Source organism: Dipodomys spectabilis, unplaced genomic scaffold (assembly GCF_019054845.1).
Source record: "Dipodomys spectabilis isolate Male_0828 unplaced genomic scaffold, ASM1905484v1 ptg000017l, whole genome shotgun sequence".
Taxonomy (NCBI): Eukaryota; Metazoa; Chordata; class Mammalia; order Rodentia; family Heteromyidae; genus Dipodomys; species Dipodomys spectabilis.
Window position 1 is genome coordinate 19,230,318 of NW_024870694.1, and position 21,053 is coordinate 19,251,370.

Consider the following 21,053-nt stretch of genomic DNA (forward strand, 5'->3'; position numbering starts at 1 on the left):
GGATCGCAGTTCAAAGCCAGCCCATGCAGGAAAGTCTGTGAAACTCTTATCTCCAATAAACCACTAGAAAATGAGAAGTGGCACTGTGACTCAAGTGGTAGAGTGCTAGCCTTGAGCTGAAGAGCTGAGGGACAGCGCCCAGGCCCAGAGTTCAGGCCCCATGACCACCACCAACAACAACAAAAGATGAGCTTCTACCATGAAACAAATAAGACAAGACCTATTCTTAAATGAAGGACTGTCATAGTCTAAGTGGAGGGGAGGATGTATCATCTATTGTTTCCAAACAATACACATTTTTTTTCCCTCTCTTTCTGACTTGCCTGCAGAGTCAGAATTTTCTCATTCTTCTTCCCGCATGAAAGAATAGACAAAGTAGCACAGATTTTGGCTGAGTTAAGTGTGGGTTTCCCTCCTGTCTTAAAACTGCTACCTCTTCAGTCTCAAAAAGCTATATGACCTCCCCTTCCTACCCCCAACCTACCAAAAGAAGGCTCTGCCTAAGGTCATCTGCATTCATAGTAGAAAGACAGTGACCAGAGCATGTTGTGACTACAACATGTGACCTCTGGTTGATATTCCATAGAACTCTTTCCTTGGAACAGCTCTAGAGGGAAACAGGCCTTTCTCCTGCTCTGACCAGAATTGTTCAGAGCATACTGAACAGTCACTCAGAGTTCCCATGATGTCTAAGAAATGAACACATTTTCTAAGTTCCTAGCAAAAAAAAAAAAAATTGTTAGAACTCTTTCTTCCTCAATCATCTGATTACCAAGTGCTGAAAAAGTAGTATTAGAGAATGCCAAAGGGTTGGGCCTCCTGGACCAAATAGCAGCTTTTTGTATGTAACTATTTCAAGTACTGAATATTGAGTTATTTCTGTGTTTCATGGTCCAGGATGAAGAACAAGCTATGGTACTTTGAATTTGGCACCTCAGAAACCTTTGCAGCCACCTGTAAGAAACTCCATGACCACATAGAACTAGAGGTAAGCTCTCATGTGGGGAGAAAGCTTCCTGAACATTGCTTCTACTTTTCTCTCTCTGTCTGTCTGTCTGTCTTTCTATCTCTCTGTTTCGCTGTCTCTGTCTCTCTCTCTCTCTCTCTCCCTTTCTCTTTCCCTCTCTCTCTCTCTCTCTCTCTCTCTCTCTCTCTCACACACACACACACACACACACACAAAACCTTCGGGAAACAACCTTTTGGTTCACTAAGAAGTAATCTAAAGTGTAGTCTATTTGTCATACCTTTATCTTATCCTCAAACACCTTCAATAACCTCATTCTTAGTACTCCAATTGATGGACCTGCCTTTCTTGGCCTGTCCAGAGAATCTCTAGGGACTCTAGGACCCATATGGCCATAGTTTCCTTAGCTGTCCTCCCAACATAGTATGACTGCTACCCCCTCAAAGAGGCAAAGACAGTTACCATCCAGGGAGAGGGCTGTTCATGGGGTAGCAGCAGTGTCATAGGCCCCTGTAAGAGGCTTGGAACTGGTTGCCATGGAGAATTTGGGGGTTGTGAGTTTGACCAGACATCCCTCAGTCACCCACCTGAAGGAGCTGAACTTATAGGTACTGGGGACAGCTTCCTGCGTGTTCTGTCCGTACCTTCACAGAACTCAGAAGAATCTGTTCTCCTGAAATTCTTCATCATCTTTTCATTGGCTTTCATCAGTAATGAAGAATGGCGATTTCACTGTCACTTCTCTACTCTTGATTATTTTTTTTAACCAAGAGCCCTCCCTGCATTTCCATTGTGAACCAGGCACTACAGATGATGCCGCAGATCCTGTTGCTGTACTTTGTTTTCCTAAGGCTTCCAGCACTTGTAGCAGCCTGCCTCCAACTGTTTTGCCCTTGGGGCCCCTTCCCCAGTTGATAAGCTGTCTGTCTGCTTCCCTTTCTCTGCCCAGCTCTTTTCCTTGGTAGGATAGCTCTCCTGAGGGCCTCTCACGGACTGCTCTGAGCATCTCTTTATTTCTGGCTATGTGAATGTACAAATTTCCAAGCATATCTGCTCAGTCTTCACTCTGAAGGACCTCAGGCCCATGAGTTCTTAGCTTCTAACCCCACCTTCTCGTGGAGTTCAGGCTTGAAATCTGATTTCCACTTCAGAACAACACATGAAGGAAACAGAATTCCTCCTTCCAGCATTGGCTCTTCCTGCCTACACCTCCCACTCACACCGCCCCCCCCCCCTCCCAGTCTGGTCTGGAAGCTTCCATGAGCAGTCCAGTGGGTCCTGGACACTCCTTTGAGAGAAGAGGGTTAGCCCTGAGGCAGGATGGGAAAGCCCTGCCACGCCCTGGAGGGAGCTGGAGGAAGGCTGTGCACCGGCTCCCTAGCAGGGACTTTTCACAAACAGAACATCAAGCCAGAGGTTCTGCAAGGCTCTGTTTGACTCATCTGTTGGGCTCACCAGTTTGGTTGCTGGGTTACTGACACCAGGGTGGGAGATACCAATCCTTGGCTAATCCCCTGTCCACTGGCCAGCTTCTCTAAAGGGCACAGAGACTCAGGGGCCTGTATCCTTGGGTGGTAGATGGCTGAGAGAGGTTGGGGAGCCAGCCCTCCTCTGTTTACATATAAATATTCAGTCTGGAAGCTGTGGCTGAAGGAGGAGCGCCTTGGCAGAGGAACTAACTGTGGCTAGCAGAGATCTGTTAGCATTTTTCCCCTTGGCACCATCATCTGGTGGGATCTCTTTAAATATACCACTAGTGAGGGACAGCCCTGGCCTAACCGCGGCCAGCTGCAGGCACACAGCGACTGCTTGTTCTCCCTGCAGCTGGCTTTGACATTGTGCCCAGAATACAGCAGCTCAGCTCCCCTACCTCTACGTTCCGCCCTTCTGGCTCTAAGCTGGCCATGCCCCATGGCCCCTCTGGGTCCAAAACCCAGCAGTACTTCCTCAGTCACTGAGAGGGCTGGTGGCCTAGTGGCAAAAAAACACTGGTGGCCTCAGGAGGGGATTGTTCATGCTGTGGGTTGTTGAGAGCTTTCAGAAACACTTCCTGTTTTCCTTATCTCCCCATAATGAGTCTTTTTAGTATTTATTCATGAGGGTAAACTGAGAAAGTATGGGTGAGGGTTTCATGTGATTGTGGCTTCTGACAGCCTGCAGGGTTGGGGCAGTCACCATTGCTACATCTAACGTGTATGGACGGCCCTGAGTGACCCAGCCAGAGGGCATTGTGAGAGTCAGACAAGGAAGGTGCGTGGCAGGTGTAAGGGCATGGCAAAGCAGAACAGGTAGATGGGAGAGCATGGTGGGCCTCAGGAGGAGCAAGTAAGAAACTCTATATTAAGTGATTGTCTAAATGTGGCTGCTATACACACAGCCTGGGCCTGTGATGACCAGCACAGTATTCACTAGTTCCAGGTCAACCAGTCTGACAAAACCCCATCCACGGGTTCTGACTATACTTCATTGATTTCAGACCTGCCTCCGCCTTTATTCCAAGTCACACAATGGCTCTAGGAATTTAATAGTCCAGGAACTTTATTCCCACTTTATGGAAAGGCAAGTTAAGGCACAGAGAGTTAGAATGGTAAATAGATGGGAAAAGAAAAGCTAGGTGCAAGCTGGGTGCTGGTGGCTCATGCCTGTAATCACAGCTACTCAGGAGGCTGAGATCTGAAGATTGCGGATCAAAGCCAGCCCAGGGAAGAAAGTCCTTGAGACTCTTATCTTCAATTAACCACCAGAAAACAGGAAATGGTGCTGTAGCTCAAGTGGTAGAATGTTAGCCTTGAATTAGCAGGACCAGCAAAAAAAGGGAAGGAAGGAAGGAAGGAAGGAAGGAAGGAAGGAAGGAAGGAAGGAAGGAAGGAAGGAAGGAAGGAAGGAAGGAAGGAAGGAAGGAAGGAAGGAAAAAGGAAGGAACAGAAGGGAAGGGAAGGAATAGAAGGGAAGGAAAGAGGGGGGGCAGGGAGGGGAGGGAGAGAGGGAGAGAGGGAAGAAAGGAAAGTTAGGGGCAGAAAAGTCACATGTTTTAACTGTCTACCCTCAACATTTGCTAAAAGACCCAGAGAAACAAATATTGTCAAATTTTCTTTAAATGAATCTGATACATTTCCTAACTTGACCAAGACTTCATTGCTGGAAACTGGGAAGCAATGATTCTAGTTTAGCTTAGAACTCAGTAAGCAAAGATTTACCTACAAGTGTTAAAAACTCAATAAACCTTTCTCCCTCTTTTATGGTCAATGGGACCATCTGGTTTTCTTTGGGTTCTGGCAACTGTGCTGCTCTGCTGAGAAATGCTAAGCAAAGATGATCTGAAGACGTAGTTCTACTTCCCATTCCAAGAAGGAATGAGAGATTCAGTAGGAAGGAAAGTCAGAGAGTAAAACACAGCCTCATGTTGTACCTTAACCCATAGAACATGCAAGGCTGATATTCATGCCCTCATGTTATGAATGAGAAAACCATGACTGAAAAGGGATACAATGATAAGGATCTCAGGGAACAGGTAGCAAAGTCTGTTTGGTCACTAGAAAAATGGTGGATGGGTGAGACAAAGTTCAAATGTAATTTTGCTAGGGAGTTCTCTATTAAAGGCTATTATTCACATGGCTTATGGATTCTCTCTGAGGGTAGTGGATGGTTGAGAAGGAGTAGGAGATTGGCCTCATCTCTGAAATAAAGCTCCTGGGCCAGGTGACAGGAGGATATAATTCACAGAACAGATAAGAACTGGTTAATAGAGAGCTCACTTCCCTTCAAGAGTGCTAAGGAAGATAGAACCAGATCACTCTGGATTATCTTTAAGAGAGGCCCAGTGACTCAGACAGAGGAGGAGGTAACCCCAGATTTATTGCTCACTTACACACACTTGTCCAGGACTGCATAAGAAGCCCCAACTGACACGCACAAGGTGTGGGGTTAGTCTTATTTTATACTGCTGAACTATATATCTGAGCTTCAGTATTTTTATCTATAAATTGGAGGGAAGAAGCGTTGGTCTTTCTGCTCCAAGAGCACTGTTGACATTTTCCAGGGCTTTTTGTTAATTGTTAATTATCTGGAAGTGGTGTTAAGTGTCCCACAGAATCTTCAGAGCCACGCTAAGTGGAAGATGTTTTAATCATTTTTCCAGAGTAGGGATTAGGCTAACAGAAAGGAAGAAGCTCACTTGAGGTCCAGAACCTTGGAGCAGGTGAACCAGGTCAGGCTTCCCAAAAACCCAAGAGTTAATGGGCAGTGGTGAGTGGACCAGGTATGGGGTGTAGCCACTTTGCTGATTACTCAACCATTTTGGATAAAAAGCAGGCCATCATTGCAAATGAAGACCTGTGAACATTTGGACTATGTCTGGAACCAGGATGTTCGGTACTTTGTATTTGGCTCTCATTAAGAAGTGGCTTGTGCCAGGTACTGGTAGCTAACACCTGTAGTTCTTACTACTCAAGAGGTTGTGAAATAAGGATCATGTTTCAAAGACAGCCCTGGCAGAAATATCAGTGAGAATTGTATCTTTTATAACTTCTAAAAAAGCTGGAAGTGGACGTGTGGCTCAAGTAGTAGAGCATCAGCCTTGAGTGAAAAGGCCAAGGAAGAGCACCTTGGCTTTGAGTTCAAGCTCCAGTACAGGCTCAAAAAGTTAATTTAAAAAGAGAAAGAAGACTCTTTTTCTCTCTCTATCATGGCGGATCAAGGTGAAAAAGAGAACCCCATGCTGGAGCTTCGAATCCGCAAGCTCTGCCTCAACATCTGTGTCGGGGAGAGTGGAGGCAGACTGACCTGGGCAGCTAAGGTGGTGGAGCAGCTCACAGGGCAGACCCCAGTGTTTTCCAAAGCTAGATACACTGTCAGATCCTTTGGCATCAGGAGAAATGAAAAGATTGCTGTCCACTGCCCGGTCCGTGGGGCTGAGGCGGAAGAAATCCTGGAGAAAAGTCTGAAGGTGCGGGAATATGAATTAAGAAAAAACAACTTCTCAGATACTGGAAACTTTGGTTTTTGGAATCCAGGAACACATCGATCTGGGCATCAAATAGGACCCTCAAGCATTGGTATCCACGGCCTGGACTTCTATGTGGTGCTGGGCAGGCCAGGTTTCAGCATTGCAGACAAGAAGCGCAGGACAGGCTGCATTGGGGCCAAACACAGAATGAGCAAAGAGGAGGCCATGTGCTGGTTCCAGCAGAAGTATGATGGGATCATCCTACCTGGCAAATAAATCCCAAAGGCCAATAAAATGTCAGTGAAATTTGAAAGAAGAAATGGCATGTAACCACACCCTCCCGTCAACTACCATCCCTTGTCTAAGGCATCTTCTCAAGTATGCTTCCCCCAGAGCCCTTTATATTTATTCTAACCTGATTTCACCTGAGTAAACAGGGAGGGGGGGAACTCACAAGTGAGTCACCTCCCCCATCCCAGCCCCAGAATAGCCTTGCAAAGGTTTGTAGGTGTGATCATAGTTAGGTGGAGCAAACCAGGCAGGCTTCAACTCGAGCACTCATTTCTTGTTCTGTGAAAATACTTCATTTTACTGACTAGCTAATAAAACTCCTTTAACACCTTGCTATTTAATCTAACTTTTAAAACAATGTTCTCAGCCAGGCATCGGTGGTTCATGCCTGTAATCCTAGCTATTCAGGAGGCTGAGGATCATGGTTCAAAGCCAGCCCAGGCAGGAAACTCTGTGAGACTCTTATCTCCAATAAACCACTAGAAAACTGGAAGTGTCGCTGTGGCTCAAGCAGTAGAGTGCTAGCCTGCTAGCCTTGAGTTGAAGAGCGCAGGGACAGCACCCAAACCCAGAGTTCAAGCCCCATGACTGACAAAAAGAAAACAAAAACAAAAGGAAAAAAAGAAAAACAATATTTCAGGAGAAAGCTAGTCAGGTCCACTAGTAGGAACATTGGTATGGTGAAAGTGGTTTAAAAAATTTCTGTATCCATTATATGTTTCTATATACCAGTAATACCCCACACACACTCTTTGGAGGGTACTATGATTTGAACTCAGAGCCTCATGATTGCTCTACCAGGTACTGTACCACTGAGCTACACTTTTTCATGTTTACTCTTTTTTTATTGAGGACTTAAAAAAAATACAGAAAATGAAACAGGCTGCTGTTGGCTCAAGCTTGTAATCTTAGCTACCTAATCGGGTAGGTTGAGATCCAGCTCAGACAGAAAAGTCAGTGAGACTCTTATCATCAGTTAACCACCAAAAGGCTGGATGTGGAGGTATGACTCAAGTGGTAGAGCACCAGTCTTGAGTGAAAAAGCTAAGGACAGTACCCAGGCCTTGAGATTGAGCCCCAGTACTAGCAGCAGAAAAATAAAAATAAAAAAGTATATCAAATACTCTCATTTTCCCCTCACTCAGAATCGATGGATCAGTATTGTGTTGCATTTCCTTGGAGCATATTTCAATCAGGGAAATAAAATATTACAGATAAAATTGGGGTCCCCACCCACCCACCCCTCATGTTCTGCAATCTGCCTTTTTCACTCACTGCTGTGTTCTGAGCTCTTTTTCCACTGACACTGATAGAGCTTGTTCATTATGGGGAGAAGAGAATAGAACTGAGACAAGATCTAACTATGTAGTTGGACTTAAGCTTGAAATATTTCTGCCTCAGCCCCTTGAGGGCTGGGATTACGGGTATGCCATGCCATGCTACACCTAAGTAACTGTTCTCTCATTCTCTGAATGCCCCACTTGCTGAAGATAAGGAAGAGAAGAAGTGGGAGTTTTCAGACCTGCTAAAGGACACTGGAGAGTTGAAATGCATGCTAGCTAGGTGTGGCTCAAATGACAGAGGACTAGCTGTGAGTGGAAAAGCCAAGTAAGAGCTCAAGGCCCTGAGTTTGAGCCCCAATTCTGGAACAAGAAAAAATATAGGAGGGGGAAGGAGAAAATGCATGTTGGGCTGTCCAACCCAGCAGGTATCTCCCACCTAGACTAGGTTGCATCCTATACCTAAGCCCAAATTCTGGGTAGAACAGCAATACAGACTTTTTTTATTACAACAAAATGGGACCAACACAAATGACTTATTTTAACACCTGAAAAGGACATTGTGAGTGAATATACTAAATGCCTCTGAATTGTACACTTTAACATGGCTAGTTTCATATTAAATAAAATTTTACTCCACAATTTTTCTGAAATTAAAAAAGGCAGTGTACCAGGCCATGTGCTAATGATGAATCGTTATAATGATCTGGGTCTCACCTATAAGAATCCTGGACTCTGAAAAGCACATTACGTACAACCATGTGTGTAAAGATATTTTATAAATGGTAAGTCAGACTACTTTAAGATTAGGAGATACCTTTAGCTACTTCAGTCTAATTCCATGCTATTATTTTCCCTTTTTTCTTTTCAATTGGCATATATTAATTGCATAAATTTTCACTATAGTGTTTTCATACTTTAATCAGATTAACCCCTCTATTGCTTTTCCTTTTCCCTTTCTCTTCCTCCCTATTTTTAACAGGTTTTATTGTATCTCATTACACCATCTTCATACATAGACATAATGTATTTCAATAGTATTCACACACACCTCACACACATTCTTACTATTATTTTTGAAAAGAAAGAAATCAAAGACTTTATGGTTTAAGTAGCTTGACCAAGTTCACCAAGCCATGTGAGATAGAAAAAAATGAAAAACAACAACAACAACAAAAAGCCCATGGCTGTCAGGTTCTAACAGGGGCATTTCCTGCTCTGCCTTGGCATCTACCTGAAGAACTGCACTCTTAAACAGAAGGGGAGGAGCTTGTTAAGCCTCGGTTTCTTCTGGTTTGACATGACTTTTCTTAGATTGGGTGAGAATAGCCTTTCAGAGTCAGTATCAGTATAAGCAAGTAAGAATTGACTATTCTGCTCAACCAGCCACAATGGATAAAATGAAAGGGAGACAAGAAAATAAAGAAGCAAGCTAATTGCACATCAAACCCTAGAGTCAAGAGAAAGGTTAGAACAGTCTTTGAAGAGATCCTTCTTCTAATCTATTCTCTTCTTTAATCAACTCCAACAACCCGTGTGTCCCAGCATTTTCCTCAGTGACACCATCCAGCCAGTGCAGCCCTTGCCACATCTATTTCCTCTTCCTGCCCAGCAATTACTTCTCACTGCTCCAGAAATCCTTACCTGAGCACTGCTTCATGCTCCCTCCTAACATGTCTGTTTACCTCTTTTCCTGCTTTTGAAAGTCATCCAAATGCACCATAGAACAGCTTCACAAAGAGAAAGGCGCAAGGAAGAAAAGGAACCCACGGTCTCACCAAGGTGGGACCAGCACCACCATCATGTGGGCCTTGTTTCAGTCTCATAATAATATTGGCCCTATTTCTATAACAGCAAGCTTCCTGAGGCTCTCTGTGACTGATTCTTGTTTTGGTTTTTATTTTTTTATTTTGGGTACGGTCGTGGGCCTGAACTCTGAGCCTGGGCGCTACCCCTCAGCTCTTCAGCTCAAGGCTAGCACTCTACCACTTGAGCCACAGCACCACTTCTGGCTTGTTTTTTTGCTTATGGGTGCTGAGGAATCGAACCCAGGGCCTCAAGCATGCAAGGCAAGCGCTTTACCCCTGAGCCACCTTCCCAGCCTTCTGTGACTGATTCTTGAGTCTTCTTGTCATCCATTCTTAAACACAGCTGCTGGGTGATGATGGCTCACGCCTGTAATCCTAGCTACTTAGGAAGCTGAGATCTGAGGATCACAGTTCCAAGCCAGCCCAGGCAGGTAAATCTGAGACTGTTATCTCCAGGGAACCCAAATCAGCCAGAAGTAGAGCTATATCTCACTGTGGTACAACTGATGTGATAGAGCTCCAGCCTTCAGCAAAAGAGCCACAAGAGAATGCCTTTACCCTGATTTCAAGCCCCAGTACAAAAACAAAAAACACAATAACGTCATCCCATCCTCTACTCCTTTCAAGCGTGTACGGACTACAAGTTTCCTTACTGACAGAGAATTGTTCTGCTGACTAAGGAGAAATTGTTTCTGTCAATTTTCCCTTATAAAATCCCATTGTTTGCTTGCAGTTCTGACACATAACTTCTCTCTCTTAAATGACCCTCTTTTTTTTATTTCCTACAAATGTATACCATATAGTTCACTTCAAGACTCTATTCATGCATTTATTTTTCTATTCTTTCCAATTTCTTTTGTTCCTTTTGAATGGCTTTGATTTTCTTTTGTCTTTAGACTCCTGGTCATCCATACTTAATGTATTTCAAGGACTTTGGAATAACTTTTAAAGATTAAGTCTGAGGCCTACATGTTTTCAAAGTAGTTGGGTGATCCACAGAATGTTTGATAGACCATGAAACCTCAAAGGACTGAGGGTGGCTATCATATGACTCACATACTAGGTTATTATCTTCTCCCCCAACAAGTTTCAAGAAGATTCTCTCAGCTAACCTCTGCCCCAGAGAGCTTAGTTGTTAGGATACCAAGGTCCCTTGGTAAAAGAATAACTGTCCCCAAATAATGTCTAGCAAACAAATACATCTTTTAAGTAATAATGAACTATGAGAACCTATCAACAGGAAGGTATTTATTCTCTTAGATCTAGGATATTTGAAAAGAATTCATGATCTTTGTCCCTCAATGGTGAACCTCAGGGAGAATACCCCAATTCTTTGTTTCCTCTACAATTGAGGTATTAAAGAGGTTGTCTTGCTGGCTGTAGAGGATAGATTCATTTTCTGGATAAGTATGTAAGATCACAGCGTTGTTGCTCCTACAATCCTCTAAGAGAGGAATTAGAAACATAAAGAACTGACTCTTTAAGGAAGGGCATGGAATCTTGTAAGGGATTACATAAATAACCCTGAGCACATACTCATATTTCAGGACTATAAGGTTTAACAAATTCTGGCCCTTCCATACATTGTTTAGTTCAGTTTTTGTAGCAGCCCTCATGGTGTGTACCAAAGGGAATGACTTTCATTGTTTCTGAAAGAAAATGAGTTTCCTAAAAACAAGTAAGTACAGACACACATGGCTCATACCTGTTATCCTAGCTACTCAGGAGGCTGAGATCTGAGGATTGTTATTGGGAGCCAGCCAGGGCAGACAAACTCTTGAGATTCTGTATCTCCAATTAATGAGCAAAAAAGCCAGAAGTGAAGGCTCAAGCTTTAACCAGCCTTGAGTGGTTAAAATAAAAATAAATAAAAAGAAAACAAGAGTGCAAGGCCCTGAGTTCAAGATTCAGTAGTGGCACACACATACACACACACATACACACACACACACACACCATGCACATACACATAAAGAAAGAGAGAGAAAGAAAGAAGGAAAGAAAGAAAGAAGGAGGAAGGAAGGAAGGAAAGAAAGAAAGAAAGGAAATAAGTACTCTAAGATCAGATGAGTTTTAATGCCAGGCCCATCATCTCATTCCACATATCCCTCACAATGCCAAGGAACCTCTCCTCCCCACCCCCCCCCACCCCCCCGCCCAGCAAGAGACAGTCTGCATTTCTGCTTTCCACTTAATCCTTCTGCCCATTTAATTGACAGAGGAACTGCACTTCAGGACTTGGCATATGCATTATGCAGTCAGCATCCTGGAACAAGGACTTTATTATTATTCATACTATATTCTCAGGCCTAGCACAGAGTCTAAAATGAAATAATTCCTCAGTAGTGATTTGTTGATGGTAAAATGGAACCCAAGTGTGAAAAGCCCATATTTACTGTGAGCATTAATAGAAATTACCACTTGACCAGCCTCACGTCACATCTTTTTGTTAGAAGCAGCTAGAATAAAGGGGATCTATCTCTCCGTTTGTGACACAAAGAAGGGGGTGGGGGAACAGAGCCTACAGACTTCTTACCCCGCAGAAAGTAAGAAGACCTCCCACAGCCTCCCCACTTTGAGCTCTGGGTGGGATCTTTGCAAGGAGCAGAGGGTCTGCGACAACTGTGAACCTGAACAGGAAATGCCAAGCTCCTCCTACCTCTTTCCCACTGAACAGAGTTAAGACAGTGAGTGGGCAGAGCCCATATGGCAGTGAAGGTGCCAGGCAGCTGGAATGAGAGGAAGTGACCAGCAGGGCACATGAAGGGGTCTCCATGTCTCAGCTTTTCTTGTTGCCCAAGAGTCCTTGAGTCCTGCCCTTGAGTCCTGCCAATCCCTTTAGACCACCAGCCCTGCTCTATCTGTAGAAGACTTGGGTTTCCCTTTAGACCACCAGCCCTGCTCTATCTGTAGAAGACTTGGGTTTCTCAGAAAGCCCCATCCAACTTCAGTTGGCCTCAGCGCCTTCCCCTCCCCCCCCACCCCCCGCAGGCAGACAGCAAAGCCTGTTAATCTATATCCAGAGCAAGAATGCCTTAACACAGCAGGATTTTCCTAAGCTGGGAGAGAGCCGTGGATAGGGAACAGCTTTGCCCTCTCTCCAACTCTGAGGCGACCCACCACCACCACCGTGAGCTCTGAGAAAAAGCAGTTTTGTTTTGGAAACTGGCACCCAGGGCAGGCTCACTCCTGGAAATGAACTTGGGCCCCCTCACACTCCCAGCTGCAATGTTCGACTTCCAGCCTTCTTGCCAACACCCCCTTCCAGCTGCCCCTCTCAAAGGCACCATTGTGCCTGCCTGGCACAGCCACAGAGGAGGGCTAAAGAGGAAGAAAACATTTTCTGCCCATGGGATGTTCTTAAGCAGGTTGTGTAGACATGGCTTCCACGCTACATTCCTGGAGCCCACACAAACTTGCCAGAACTCCATCATTCCTGTCACAGATGGCAGCCACCATGCGGGCTAACTGCTCCCCTTCCCCAGCTCACTGTCAGAGTCTTGTACCCAGCATACAGCTGAGTAGGACAAGACTGGACTCAACAGGACCCGGGGGAAGGATGTCATGATGGCAACCCCCCCCCCTTTTTTTTTTAATTCATTCAGCACACTCTTGCTTGCCAAAGCAAATTCTGAACTTAGGATCTCTGAACTGGAAGAAGATTTAGCTCAATTTACACTCAACAAAAGATTCATTCTAGCACATTCTAATCATCTGAATACCCCAAGGGTGAGAAACTGACTACTTCTCAAGAAGACTGTGCATGGCTGGACAGCCGTGGCTTGCAGAAAGTTCTTCCTGATGATGAACAAGAATTGTGAGTGCCATTCCTCACCATCTGCTTCTCTGGTTGGCACTTGGCACAACACTTGGAACAAAATAGGTGCACAGCACTTGTGGGGTGCAGAAATTCCCATCTATTGGGCATATCTCCATCCTTCAGGGTCAATGGAACATGCTGTCTCACTCCTCCACAAAAAGATTCTTCACAGGACTGAAGGGGTATGCTTGACATAGTCTCCCATTAATCTCTTCTTAATCTACCCTGAGCTACGCTAGACCTCCATTTATAGACCCATGACTAGCCTGACTTGATAACCTACTTTTTTAATGTTTTCCTTTGGATGAACAATTGAATTCCTTGTACCTAGAATGTTCCCAATTGTTACGTCACAGAAAACAAAGCACACAATGAACAGGCATCAAGCATGTGCTCTCTACATTGGACTGGCTTCTTGAACTTGCTGCTGGCAGCGCTTGCAGGAATCTTGAAGGCCGACAACACCACAAACTCTGTTCCAATGGGAAAAGAAAGTCCTTCCTCGGTTTCTCTGAGACAATGTTTCCTCACCTGAAAAAATAAATAAGCATCCAAACACTGACATTGCAGGGTTAAAAGATTAGACATAAAATATACAGTGCTAGGTTCCTAACAGCTACTCAAAAATGATACGTATTATTATCTAAGATATGAGGATATTATTATTATTTATTATCTTACTGCCCATACTAGACATTAGTTTCTAGATGGATGTAAAATAGTCTCCCTAAAAGCATGGTAGGCCTTTGATTGTATGTAAGAAGTTCTAAACTGACTTTCCAATAATGCTGTCAGCACATCAACACAGCATCTTTTCTTTCCTCACAATACATACCATGTTTGGTTTGGTTTGGTTTGTGCTGGTACTGGGGCTCAAATGCAGAATCTGGATGCTGCCTCTTAGCTTTTTTCACTCAAGGCTGGTTCTCTATCACTTGAGCCATGGCCTCACTTCCAGTTTTTTCACTGGTTTGTTGGAGATAAGACTCTCATGGACTTTTCCTGCCTAGGCTGGCTTCAAAAAGTGATCCTTAGATCTCAGTCACTTGAGTGGCTAGGATTACAGGCACAAGCCGCTGGCCCAGCTTCCATACCCATTTATTAACACTTAAAGTATTCTCTCTAGTTCCTCTCTAGGAAACTCTCTCAGTAAATTTCCCTCTTCTGGCCATAGGAACCTGCAGACAGGAAGATACCTATGTCCTTTTCGGTCTTGATATTTCTAGCCAGGGATGAGCTAGTGTCAAACTGCTTATTGGTGCATTTCTTCCCAACTCTCCTTTCTATGATGCCCTTGGTACCTTGAAATTGGCTGTAGTGGGAATATTTACAGCATAGAACATAACAATCAGAGTTTTTGTTTCTTTTGTTGATTAGTTTTTTTTTTTCCTGAATTCAGCATTTAGCAGAACAATGTTGCCTAAAACAATGTAAACACCTCAAGGACAGGGATCTTGTTCTATTGCTGCTCCCTCTCTTGGATCCAGCAGAAAATAAGTTGTTTCTTATTATTCCTTTATCCTGGGACTGGGGCTGAAATTATGGCCTCGCATTCTTGCTTGGCTTTTTCACTCAAGACTGGTACGCTACCATTTCCAGCTTTCTGCTGGTTAACTGGAGATAAGAGTCTCGTGGACATTTCTACCAGGGCCATGTTTGGATCTTGATCCTCAGATCTCAGCCTCCTAAGTACAAGGATGGCAGATGTAAGAAGCCACCAGCACTCAGCTCTCATTATTCTTGATGGATAATATGAGTGCTCTGTCTTCTGCTTCTATGAACTGTGTCTTCCATGCTTTGCTCCTGTTACCAGGGTATGGATTTCCTATAGTTATGAACAAAGGACCACTTTGTACAGACTTGAGCAGTCGTTTATATCTCTTCCTATCCTGGGCATGCAGTGACTTTATGGGTTCACCATATTAATCTTAAGAGTTTGAGGAAATTTCATCTGGAAGAAAGGAAATTTTGTCAGGTTTCTTCATGGAACATCTTGGTTTCCATTTTAGGATTGTTTTCCACACACTCATTTTTCAGCGCACAGATTTTGGACATGTGATATGGGTAAGGCATGCCAGGATCTATGGAAAATACAGAGCTGTGCAAGATATGATCCCCACCATCGCTTAATTCCGAAGTTACTGGGAGGACACATGGGCAAATATTGATTCTATTTACAAGGAAAAAACTAAGCAATGAATATTTGGAGAAGAGGAAGGAAGATCACTTTCTAGCTGAGCGATTGGGAACAACCTCATGGAGGAGCTGATTTCCAGTGGGAGGGCTTGAGATTTACCAGGCATGATAGAGCCATCTTCCCCAGCTTCTCTCTTTTTTCCAAACCAAAGGGGATCTTACAGAGTCCAGCTTTACCCCCTCTGACTTTCACTATAGACTGCCAAACGAATTCAGATAGCACCTCCTCCCAGCAGAAATATTCCCATTATAAGAGGGAACTACTACCCCATCCTGTCCTCAGCCCTATGGGCCCCTTAGGTTGCATAGAGAAGTTTTCTGGTCATCTCTCTTTACCTAATACCTGTCCATGTCCTGCTCTCTCATAAAAGGGGTGAACGAATAGAGCATGGGTCAGATGTGTATGCTCAGCCACCCCTCTAGCTTCAGTGTGGATCAAAAGCTCTGACATGGGGTTCAGGCATCAAGGACGATCAGCTTACCTCCTGTCTCCCCTTCTTCCCTCCCAAGCCATCAGAACCCTTGTTCAAATGTGTCCGCATATGGTTCCCCTCTTTAGCACCCCTCTCTTTTTCCCCTACTGTAACTGAAGATTATTTTCTCTAGACAAACATTTCACCACTTCTCTCCTCCAAAGAGCTACCATCTCACCCAGTTCTCCCACTCACAAGGAAAGGAAAGGGCCCCAAGAAAGGACCCTCCGACCTTCAACCTCTCATCTTCTACTTCCTCTACTTCTCATGGTAGTCATTCTCAACTTCCTGTTCCTTCTGTGCATGAGTCCATCCCATGAGTATGAATGGTGTATCTCCTGTACCTCAAACAACTGGGAAAAGTCTTTCCTAATCACATCACTCCTTTTAGATACCACCTTCCTTCCCCAGTTCTACATAATACCAAACCTCATGGCTCTTCTGCCTCTGTTCCCTACTGTCACCACCTCTACTAACCTTGGAGTCCTGGTAGGGACCGAGCTCTTTCTTGAGCTTGGGGTATCATCTGGGAAGTTTACTTCCCAATTTTAGGCCTCATCATTCTCATTTTCAGCCATTAGAGTGATCTTGTGTTCCATCTGGCTTTACCATTTTGAGACTCTGGACTTTGGCCTTCATCCAGTAACCATAATTCCTCTCTATGAATTTAGGATTTGTTAGTTGTCAATCCAAATGACCACAGATCTAATTCCAGAGCAGCTGAGTTAAAGTCCCAGTATTAAGGAAGGAAGGAAGAAAAGAAGGAAAGAAGGAAGAGAGGAAGGAAGGGAGAGAGAAGAAGAGGAAGGAAGGAAAAAAGAGAGAAAGAGAATGAGAGAGAGAAAGGGAGGGATGGAGGGAGGAAGAAAGGAAAAATGGAAGGAAGGAAAGAAGAAAGGAGGGAATATGTTCCTCCTGATGTCTCAAGACTGTCATAATCAGCAGGGCACCAGTGGCTCACGCCTGTAATCCTAGCTACTCAGGAGGCTGAGATCTGAGGATCACAATTCAAAGCCAACCCGGGCAGGAAAAGTCCATGAGACTCTTATCTCCAATAAACCACTAGAAAACCGGAAGTGGCCTTGTGGCTCAAGGGGTGTGGCTCAAGGGGTAGAGGGCTCGCCTTGAGCTCAAGAGCTGAGAGATAGTGCCCACACCCAGAGTTCAAGCCCCATGACCGACAAAAAAAAAAAAGAATGTCATAATCTGGGGCTTGGAAAGTGGCTCAGTGGAAGGGTGCTTGCCTTGCATGCATGAGGCCCTGGGTTCAATTCCTGAGCACCACATAAGCAGAAAAAGCCAGAAGTGGTTCTGTGGCTCAAGTGGTAGAGCGCTAGCCTTGAGCTGAAGAGCTGAGGGACAGCACCCAGGCCCAGAGTTCCAGCCCTGCAACTGACAAAAAAAAAAAAAAAAAAAGAATGTTATAATCTTAGGAAGTATTCTTGCCAAAAGCCAACCCTGAATCTTATCAAGGCTCTAGTCTAAAAGAACTGACTGAAGCCAGGAGCTAATGGCTCATACCTATAAGCTTATTAACTTCTCAGAAGGCTGGGATCTGAGGATTACAGTTCAAAGTCAGTCCCAACTGGAAAGTTTGAAAGACTAAACTCCACTTAACCACCAGAGAACCAGATGTGAAGCTGTGACTCAAAGTAGTAGAACACTAGTCTTGAGCAGAAAACTCAGGGACAGCACCCATACCTTGAGTTCAAGCCCTACAACTAACCAAAACAAAACAGAACAAAACACTAACTGAGTGAAAATACCAGGGGCAGACTGGAAAAAAAATTTTAAGCACCTCTGAGATGTAGTCTGCAAAACCCAGAAGCTAGGAAACTCCTAAGTGTGGTCCAGCAATCTGCAGCACTGGCATTGCCAGGATGTACATTAGAAATACAAGGTGTCCAGCCCAACTGGTGACTACTTTGAATCAGAATTATTACCTGGCTAGGATTGCTGAATGTGATTCTAGGAATGGTTGTCACCACATGGGGCTCCTCTGACCATGTGGCTGTCTCAGCTGAAACATGGATGATACCTCAGGTATTTTTGTAATTGTTGTTTTCTAAGATGTGTGCTAGCTTTGTAGGGTCGATGGTTGCTGGCAGAGCACAGAGAGACAAGGATTGGAAGCAGGAAGGAAGGGGATTCCACACAAAATAGAGACTTAGGTGATGGCCAGAACCCAACTGTAACTCTGGAGTGAAGCTTAACATCATAGACCCTCTCAAACTTTGTCTTTTGAGCATTTATCTTATTTTATTTTATTCTGTCAAAGGGCTAGAACTCAGGGCCTGGATGTTGTCCGGAGCTTTTGTGCTTAGGGATGGTGCTCTACAACACGAGCCACAACTCCACTTGCAGCTTTTTTGCTGGTTAATTGGAGAGAAGAGTCTCATGGACTTTCCTGCCTAGGCTGGCTTTGAATTGTAATCTAGGATTACAGGCATGAACCACTGGTGCCCAGCCTGAGTGTATTTGTTTATTTTTAAATACAAATACAATTTAGCTTTTACAAAAAAAAAAAATCTAAGAAAGAAAAGAAAAATAAATATAGGCAATCTATAGCTCAAAATAAATCCAAACCTGAAATGTTCAAAAGCTTGTGAAGAGAATTTTAAACTATCTTGAAATTTTTTTTTAAAAAGGAACTTCAAGAGATGTATATCAATTCAATGCAATGTATAGATCTTTCAAGTAAGCCAATTAGAAAAAAAATGAGATTGTTTAGAAAATTAAGGAATTATTGTCACAAGAGTGATAGTATAGTGAGGACGTTCAATGAGACCACTCAGTCCACAGTGAAAATGTAAAAGATTTTATTGAGCAAAAAGTGCTGATGCGCCGCCAGGACTGCACCTGGAGTTGGGATCCCAGGAAGCAGCCCCAAGTGCCAGCGACATAGGCTTTTAAGCATTTTGGGCTAGGGCTAGAAAAGGGAGAGGTTGGGTGCTGGTTTTAGCCAATGATTGTTAAAAGAAATTTGCACCTTAAGTTTAAATTTCCCGTCAAAGGTTTTGCTGGTGGGAAGCAGGGGAATAGAACAAAGGGTGGTGATGGATCAGCTGGGTTAGGGCTCCCATTGTTCAGAAAACAGCAGAAGCAGAGTTACAGAGTTCCAAGGTTATGGAGTTACAGAGTTGCGGAGTTACAGTTACCATTACAGTTACTAGCTAAAATAGCTAGTTACCAGGGAAGTCTTATCCACAGCACACTTACATTTATATCTTAAAATCATTTATTATCCATTTTACATAATTCAAGTCAAATATTACATTCCATCTTTACTTCCTCCACCATATCAATGGTAATATTATTAGGGTACTATTTAAAGTCTTCTTATTTAAAGATCCATAGTATTTACGGACAAAAATGATAGTCAGATTTTCCTGTAAAATAGCTCGTTGTTGATGTGGCACAGAGCTAGGCTGAAGCTAGATTAGCTAATTGTTAAGGAATGATGGGGGGGGGCCACAGGAAAACAGAGGAGATAATATTCTCTCTACTTATGTTTGAAAATATCCATAATAAGAGGATAAAAAGGAGGTGTCTTTTTTGGCAGTTGTGGGGCTTGAATTCTGGGCCTGGGCGCTGACCCTCAGCTCTTCAGCTCAAGGCTAGTGCTCCACTACTTGAGCCACAGTGCCACTTCTGATTTTCTTTCTTTTTTTTGAAGGGGGGGTTCCGGTTGTGGGGCTTGAACTCTGGGCCTGGCCGCTGTCCCTTAGCTCTTCAGCTCAAGGCTAGCGCTCTATCACTTGAGTCACAGCGCCACTTCCAGCTTTTTTTCTTTTTGCTTATGTGGTGCTAGAGAATAGAAACCAGGGCCTCATGCCTGCAAGGCAAGTGCTCTACCACTGAGCCACCTTCCCAGCCCCCTCTTCTGATTTTCTGATAGTTAATTGGTGATAAGAGTCTCATGGATGTTCCTGCCCAGGCTGGCTTTGAACCACGATCCTCAGATCTCAGCCTCCTGAGTAGCTAGGGTTACAGGCATGAGCCACCAGCACCTGGCTTGAAGAGATTAGAAAAATAAAAATCATACAAGATGAATGGGATTGATGAGGATAACAGTGTCAGGGTATCCAAAACAGAGAACCATTGAAGCTAGAAGTCCTCAGACCCCTGGAAGCCTGGGTGCCATCTCCACTGTGTCCCCCTCCCCCCCATCTTTCCAGAGAGCAGCCCAGTAGCAGAGCTACAAAGCAAAATAATCTGCATTCTAAGCAGAGGTGATCTGCCTAAGCATGACATGATGAATTGAGGTTAGAAAAAGGGAGGACTTCCTAGTTGCTAAAAATCTAAATAGGTCATGGAATAAATAGTGGAATCTCCTCTGAAAACCTACAGAAATAACATCAACACGCCAAAGGTTGGAGGCCTCCACCTCCCATCTTTTCAGGTCACCACAGCGGGCAGCGCCTTCCTTCCCTCACCTCCTCTGCTCTCTGTGCCTTTCAGGAGAAGAGAAATGGGTGAGTCCAAGTTCTACTGAGAATTGTAGGGCATTTAAGACACCAAGGATGGAGACGGGAGATGAGTCATTTGCACAAAAATATGCTTTGGCCTTCTTACCTAGACTCTGGTTACCTAGCTGCTGGCACAACACCACACAAACCAGTCATGCCTTGGCTCAGCAGGCAAGAAGCCAGAACTGGAAGTATTGTCTTGGGGTTGGGGGTGCACTATGAAAGACTGTGAACCTGCTCAGTGGAGCCTGGGGCACCTCCTGGGACAGTGCTGTCTGATGTACCCTCCCAGGTACATCCTGATGGAGCCAGGCTGGTCTCGATGCACCCCAGGCCCGCCTTGTACCAAGTGCTCCCGAGCACCTGGCCAGGGGTACACACCTGCAGCATTGCATTCATGCCAGAAGCTGGAGATAATGTTTTGTGTTTCAGCTGTGCACACCCACCTATAAATAAATACCTGAGCTCTGCTGAGCACAGGGGAGCCTGTGTTAGTGATGCCCCTGGGACCTGAGCCCTCATTGCTGTGTCCCCAGGATCTGCACAGGAGCAGGGAGGACTGGGGGAGGGGGCCAGATGACATCATGGAGCAGTTGAAAGATTTAGCTCAAGAACCCATGGGGCCTGTGTTCCATTTAGGCGGCTATTTTACACTCTCAGTTTGGCTTCTTCTACCTTTCCCCAGATCTGGGGTTCTAAAGGAAATCAGTACATGAACACTAGATCAAGAACTTCAGAATGGGCCTGCAGGTGTGCACCCCAAGACTCGCCAGCTCAACCCATTAAAATACTGCTTAGGTGTCT

The 21,053-nt window shown here is 44.4% G+C and overlaps 1 protein-coding gene and 1 pseudogene across 1 annotated transcript in view; both read left to right on the plus strand.

Moving 5' to 3' along the window:
* Positions 1-21,053, plus strand: part of Dgkg (diacylglycerol kinase gamma) — a 206,193-nt gene that overhangs the window by 148,097 nt on the left and 37,043 nt on the right. Inside the window, exon 21 of the mRNA XM_042667936.1 lies at positions 898-988. Within this exon, the coding sequence (XP_042523870.1) occupies positions 898-988 (91 nt within the window). The remainder of the gene's footprint in view (positions 1-897; positions 989-21,053) is intronic.
* Positions 5,639-6,200, plus strand: LOC122097428 (annotated as a pseudogene).